The 7,492-nt window shown below is 44.9% G+C and overlaps 1 protein-coding gene across 1 annotated transcript in view; it reads left to right on the top strand.

The window, feature by feature from the left end:
• Positions 1 to 166: 166 nt before the first annotated feature.
• Positions 167 to 7,492, top strand: part of AIDA (axin interactor, dorsalization associated) — a 33,051-nt gene continuing 25,725 nt past the window's right edge. The window contains exon 1 of the mRNA XM_038586208.1: positions 167 to 424. Within this exon, the coding sequence (XP_038442136.1) occupies positions 315 to 424 (110 nt within the window). The 5' untranslated portion in view covers positions 167 to 314. The remainder of the gene's footprint in view (positions 425 to 7,492) is intronic.

The following is a 7,492-nucleotide window of genomic DNA, read 5'->3' as shown; positions in this document are numbered from 1 at the left end:
AGCTGCTGCAGCGTCTCCTCCGGGGAGGAGGAGCGGCACGCGGCGCGGCCCCGCGAGCCGGAGAGGGACGCCTCGGTAGCGATGGCGGCCCTCGCGGGAGCGGGGCGGGGCGGGGCGTCGGGGGCGGGGCCGCGGCGGGGCGGGCGCTTCGGAGCCGCAAAGTTTGGCTGCGGCTGCGAATGGGCTTGGGCGGCTCCTCGGCGGGTGGCGGCGGTGGCCGGAGCGGTGCGTCCTGGCCCTGCTGATGTCGGGGCCGGGCCCGGGGAGGATGGCGCCCTAGAGCCCGGGCTCGCGGGGACGGGCGGGCGCCGGCCATGTCGGAGGTGACCCGCAGTCTGCTGCAGCGCTGGGGCGCCAGCTTCAGGAGGGGCGCCGACTTCGACTCCTGGGGCCAGCTGGTGGAGGCGATAGACGAGTATCAGATGTGAGTGAGCGGGCGGGAGCGGGCCGGCGGGGTCGCTGCCCGGGGCGGGGCCCCCGCGGGCGCGGCCGAGCTGCCCTGCGGACGGCGGGCGCTGCCCGGGCTTCGCCCTCCCCCGCCGCCTCCCCCGCCGCGGGCCGGGTCCATTCAACAGGTGGCCCCTCCCTCCCGCCCTCGCAGGCCGCCCCTCGGGGGCCTGTGCCCCGGGTCCGCCCGGAGGGATGCTGGCGCGCTCCCCGCCCACGCTCCGCGGATGCGTGGCCCCCGCGCGGGCCGGTGCTCGCTGCTCCCGGGCGCGGGGGGTGTGGGGGGGCGCCCCGCCGGCCGGCGCTGGGGTTCCCGCCTCCCCCCCCCCCCCCCCCCCGCCCCGGCGCCCCTTCCCCGCCCCCCTCGTCCGGCCGAGCCGCGTCGTCGCAGCCCACCTCGACTCCCTTTCGGTTTCTGGGACTGTTATTTGCTCGGCCGAGTGTGTGGCTCCCACCCACCCCCTCGCTCTCGCTCTCGCTCTCGCTCTCGCTCGGTTGCTTTGGGTGGAGCCGGCGCAGGATGTGAACGGCGGAGAGCGGACGGGATCCGCAGACCGCGCGCGGGCCCCTGCTCCCGCGTCGCATGTCCGGCCGCGGGGGACCCTCTGGGTACCAGTTTCTTTGATCTTTGACCCGAGGTCCGATTGCTTGCAGCCTCGCTGGCTACGCCCCGCCACCCCGCCCCTCCCGAAAAAAAAAAGAAGAAAAATCTCCATGCTTACTTTCTCGCACCTTTTGCTGCAAATAAGAACTGCCTGCTGAAATGCAATCGGGGGCAAGCTGCTGCTGCTGCCGTTAAATTGCTTCTTGGTTGAGGTGTGACGGAGGTCAGCATCCTCTTGAGTGATACCTCCCCCCCACCTCCCCCTGCTCCAGTGTCTTCTGGAAATAATATGCGATGGAGACCTGGAACCTTTAAATTGGTTTTCCTTTCTCTACCGTAGCTACTTGTTTCCATTTGACCATTAAGATCACTTAAGCGTGCAGGAGTTTTGTACTCCACGGTGCTACTGACTTGTCGTTTCAGAGATGACTTTCTGAAGTCATCCCGGGCCCCCCCCCCCCCCCCCAAAAGCCGAGCTCTGGGCCCCATGCTGCCAGGTGTAGTAACAAGTACTAGCGTTGGTCTTGCATCTTCATGTGATCTCACTCGCTTCTGCAACTACTTAGAAAATGAGTCTCATTTTGCAAAATGAGGAAACTGAAGCTCAGGTTAAACGGATTAACGGGGGCAGGAGGGGGGGTCCTAAAACTACAGGACCTGAAATCGGGATTTTTTTTTTTTTTTTACTCCAAATCCTGACTGCTCCCTTAATGCTTAAGACACTTTTTATTTTTTTAAGATTTTATTTATTTATTAGAGAGAGAGGCAGAGGGAGAAGCAGGCTTCATGCAGGGAGCCCCACAGGGGACTCGATCCGGGGTCTCCAGGATCATGCCCTGGGCTGAAGGGGCTAAACCGCTGAGCCACCGGGGCCGCCCTTAAGACACTTGATTTAAGGTGCTTGGGTAAGTGAATTGGACAAATGAGGTTTCCTTCGTTACCAGGGAACTGCCTTAACCATCCCTTAGCCAGCTGGTGAGCACCTGTGTATGCTCATTCCGCATGTGAACTAGAATCGCATACCCCGAAATGTAAAGCTGCCTTCACTTGCGATGCGGTGGGACCTAGCAGCTGTTGGCAGTCCGCAGCAGACTTCACAATGGAAAGTGAAGAATACCGTGTCCAATTGAAATTACAAAGGAAAATTGAGTGTGCAAGATGTTTAGCTGGAATTTCTAGAAACATCTCAATGAGAGTAATAGTCACATGCAAATCTATTGTTGGACCACAGTACTGACCTTTGAACTTCACCATTCAGAGTGGTTCTCAGATTTTAAAAAACGCCAGTGTCAAATCTGAGGAGTAAGAATTGGCTTTAAATTTTGTAAACACGTAGGCTACATATAAAGCGAGGTTGGATTTAAAATTAACATATTCAAAAGTGAAGGCAAATCGTCTTTTTAATTTCAGTTATCTGTTTGGGAAGAAAGGCTGCAGAAAAGAAGGCCATTTGGGGGCAACTAAGGCATGTAGAAAAGAATGGACAGTAGTGACCGAACGTTGAGAGTGAAGGAGGAAGAAGTCTAAGATAATTGGCGTTTCTAATGGGGTAGGCCGCAGGACTTTATAGTCCTGCAACAGCAAATTTATAGGAGAAGGGATGTCGGGGAGGAAATAAGCATGTTTATACCATCACAGTGTAAGAATACTATAGCTTAAACAATGTCACCATTCAACAAGTGAGAGCAGGGAATATAAAGATGATGAATATTTGATTCCCACCCTCAAAGCCCTGAGAGTCTAATGGAGGATTTTAAAGTTTTGCTTTAAAGGTTTTGCTGTTATGGAAGTATGAAGAGAGTATGTGCTACCACACACTACATACTGTTTCCAGGAGCGTGCTTCTCCCTTAGGGCTTTTGTACTTTTTCTGGAAGATTCTTCTCTATCTGCTTGGCTCACTTGGTCACCTCCTTCAGTCTTTGTACATACAATATCTTCTCAGTCCTCTGGCTACCCTACTTAAAAATGCGAAACCTGTTATCCACTCCCACTCCCTCAGTCTTGCACATTCTAGTCACCCCTCCCCAATCCTGCTTAATTTTCTTTCATAATATTTATCATTTAAAATACAGTATATGTTACATATTCATTTGGCTTATTGTGTCTCCCCACTTGAATGTAAACTCTGAGAGGGCAGAGTTGGAGGTGTTGTCTTGTTCTTTACTGTATACTTAGTGTCCTAGTGATGCTAGACTGTTGTTATGTAATTGTTTCTTTAGATATTATATATTCTTTTGAATGAGTATGGATTCAGAAGTATGCTGTGGGAGCATTGAGTCGAAATTAAAGTGCTGTTGGAAGATTTAAACGAATATGTCGAAACTAGAATTGCTAGCCAAAGTATATGTGGTCAGTTGAAAACAATTCCATGAAGAAAAATTTAATAAAAAAAAAAAGAAAATTCGGGCAGCCCCAGTGGCTCAGCGGTTTAGCGCCGCCTTCAGCCCAGGGCGTGATCCTGGAGACCTGGGATCGAGTCCCGCCTCCAGCTTCCTGCATGGAGCCTGCTTCTCCCTCTGCCTGTGTCTGCCTTTCTCTCTCTGTCTCTCTCATGAATAAATAAATAAAATCTTAAAAAAAAAAAAAAATTCCGTGAAGCAGGCCAGCTCTTTCAGCAACCTGGGGATACATGACCCCTAACTTATGGTAGAATGGTATGGACTCTTTTGCTCAGAATCAGATATTTCACAGGATCAGTGGTGAGGTATTAATCTAGCACATGGATGCTCAATAAATATTTGTTAAATGAATGAGTGGGTTTGAAGACTGAATAATACTTGCCCTTAATCATCTTTCCTATGCCTTCATCAGTGCTACTCAGAGTGGGTCCACAGATGGGTGCTGGTCTGCAATAAGATAAAGGAATTGAGATCTAAGATTTAGAAACTTTATAGCAATTTGACATCTCCATGAGAGTTTTTATTGAATTTATACAAGTGTTAACTTGGAACAGATTGGGGAAAGGACTAGTTAGTTCTTCACTATGGATAGTTTTTTTTTTTTTTTTTTTTTTCACTATGGATAGTTTGAGGAGCACTAATTTCTGTTATCTATTGTGTGGGGTTTCTTTTTGTTTTTAAGATTTTATTTATTCATGAAAGATAGAGGGAGAGACATAGGCAGACTGAGAACCAGGCTTCCCGCAGGGAGCCCCATCACGCTCTGAGCCAAAGGCAGCCACTCAACCACTTGAGCCACCCAGGTGCCCCTATTGTGGGGTTTCTTTCAATCACTTGTTTATGTCTCTAAAGTATATTTTAAACTCCCTCTTGAGAATAGTGCTGTTTGACCTATAGGCGTCCTTGGAAGAGGAGATTATTCTCTAGAGAAGAATATTTGAGAGGTTTCTCACCTTTCCTAATGTCATCTCTTTGAGCTACTCATCTACTATCCAAAGCGTGTGGATTTTCCCTCAGTGGACAAAATCATGTCTTGCTTTGTCTTAAAATGGTGCAATCATTTAGGGATTTAGAATTTTTTTTTTACCTAGGTCTTTAAAAAAGTTTTTTAAAACAGTAAAACTTACATACCATAGAATTCACCCATTTTACAGATACAATTCAATGAATTTTTAGTAAATTTACTAAGTCGTATAACCATCACTACAATGAAATTTTATAACATTTCCATTACCCTGCAAAGATCCTTTGTGCCCATTTACAATCACTCCATATTCCTGCTCCAGCCCCAGGCAGCCACTAATCTAAATTCTGTCTTTAAAGTTGTCTTTTCTGGATATTTCATGTAAATTGAATCATATAAAATGTGATCTTTTGTATGTGACTTCTTTGATTTAGGATGTATGTGTTTGAGGTTCATCCATGTTGAACATTATATGAATACTTTGTTCCTTTTGTCTGCTGAACAGCATTATGTTGTATGAATATACCACATTTATGTATCCATTCACTAGTTAAGCGGTTTGAGTTTCTACTTTTTTTACTATTATCAGAAATGCTGTTGTGAATATTCAATGTAAGTTTTTGTGTGCATATATATTTTCATTCTTTTTGAGTGGATATCAAAGAGTGAAATTTATAGTTAAATATTGGTAACTGCGTATTTTTTTCTAATGTGTACTTTTTGAAGGAAACTGCAGTATTATCCAGACTGGCTGTTCAAGTTTACATTTCTGTCTCAGTAGTGTATCAGAGTTACACATTCTCCACCTTCATGTATTTGTCATTGTCTTTTCTATTATAGCCATTCTAGTAGGTGTATTGTGTACGTCACTGTGGTTTTAATTTGCCTTTCTCTTATGACTAATGCTGAGCAGCTTTTCTTAGGATGCTTATTTTTCCCTCTGTAAATCTGGTTTGGGAAATGTCTTCAAGTCTTTTGCCTATTTTTTTTTTTTTATCAAGTTGTTTGTCTTTTACCTATTGAGTTTATAAGGTTCTTTAAATATTCTGGATACAGGTCCTTTTTAAAAAAAAAAAAGGTTCTTTATATATTCTGGATACAGGTCCTTTTTAAAAAATATATATATATTTTATTTATTTATTCATGAGAGACACAGAGAGAGAAGCAGGCTCCATGCAGGGAGCCTGATGTGAGACTTGATCCCGGGACTCCAGGATCACGCCCTGCGCCGAAGGCAGGTGCTCAACCGCTGAGCCACCCAGGTGTCCCTGGATACGGGTCCTTTATCAGATAATATGATTTGCAAACATTTCCTTCCAGTCTGTTGCCTAATTTTTAAAAGCAGGATTCTGTTTGAATTTAACATCCTTGTCTGCTGACTTTCAGCAGTTGAGCAGGAGTTTAGAACTACCCCCTTTTCTTCTGACAGTGACCCTGCTTAGGTTAAGAGTCACTATTAGCATATAATGTGTAGAAGTATTCAAATAAAGATAACGTGCCACATTCTAACTTCCCTGAGTTTGAGGATGTGTAGTTGACGTCGTTAAACGTAGACTGTAATTTCTGAAAGAGAACTTCATATATGTGGTAGGCCAACAAGAGTTAGAAACCAAGTACAGAGCAAGGACAAGAATAATGGTTATGCCTGTTTCTATTTGTACTTTCTCCTGTATCGAATCCACAAAGAGTGGGTCTCTAAATTACATCATAGGAAAATATGGGGTTTCTACCTTTGAGGTAAAATAAACAAAGGGATGGAAACAATTTAAGTAGTATGGTGGAGTGATTCCTGGCAAATGTCAATGATTTCATGTAGGCGTTTACTTATTTTATGATGAGGATGCAAACCTTTCATAGATCGGATAGAGGCCATCAAATATAATGAACTTTACACCTGATCTTTAAAGACGTGATTGCATAGAATAGAACTCTTATCTAAGACTTTTTATTTTTTGAAACTCAGTGTCTTTTGCAGTGGGCTTGGTAGGAATTCTGACACTTACTACCCTTTGCATTCTTGCTTCCACTCTCCACCCAGAACAGTATAGTATGCTTGAGAATTACAGTTTTAAATTTTTTTGCCAGTTATGAGATGTTTCACCAAAGAATTGAGATAAAAATCATGTAACATAAATTTCTCATTGTAAAGCTGTACAATCTGGTGGTTCTAGTATATTCACAGTATTATTATCAGTCATTGTCAATTCCTTCCTTACCTCAGTCCCCCACCCACAAATTTGCTGTTTCTATTGATTTATCCATTTTGGACATTTTGTGTAAATGGAATCCTGTGATTTACTTATTTTTTATTTTTTTGCACCTGGCTTGTTTCATTTAGCATAATGTTTTTGAGGTTCATCCGTGTTGTAGCATGTATCAATCTTTATTCCTCTTTACGGCCAAATTCTATTTCATTGGGATGCACCACATTTTGTTTATCCATTCTGCAGTTGATGGACATTATGGATGTTTCCATTTGGGGCTAGTATGCATGAGACTGCAGCTGTGAACATTCGTGTACAGGTTTTTGTGTGAGCATGTTTTCAGTTCTTGGACTATACCTAGAATTTTGAAATTGCTGGGTTATATGTATGGTAACTCTATGTTTAACTTTTGAGGAACTGCCAAACTTTTTTCCACAGCGACTGCATCATTTTACATTCCTACCACACTGTATGAAGGTTCCAAATTTTCCATATCCTTGCCAAGACCATTATTTTTTCTCTTTCTCTTTTTAGAAATTATATCCATCCTAGTGGGTGTGAAGTCATATCTCATTTTGGTTTTGATTTATATTTCCCTAATGACTAACACTGATATTCATGTGTTTATTGACCATTTTTATAACTGCTTTGGAAAAATATTCAAGGGGCACCTGTGTGACTCCAAGTGACGGACTCATGGTTTTAGCTCAGGTCATGATCCCAAGGTTGTGAGGTGGAGCCTTGAGTCAGGCACCGTGCTCAATAGGGAGTCTGCTCCCCTCCCTCTTGTCTCTCCCCCCCCCCCCCCATTCGTGCTTGCTCACTCTCACCTGCTTTTTCTAAAACAAATCTTTTAAAAAAAGTTCAATTTT

This window comes from Canis lupus, chromosome 38 (assembly GCF_011100685.1).
Source record: "Canis lupus familiaris isolate Mischka breed German Shepherd chromosome 38, alternate assembly UU_Cfam_GSD_1.0, whole genome shotgun sequence".
NCBI classification, from domain to species: Eukaryota; Metazoa; Chordata; class Mammalia; order Carnivora; family Canidae; genus Canis; species Canis lupus.
This window is presented reverse-complemented; position numbering and strand designations above follow the sequence as displayed.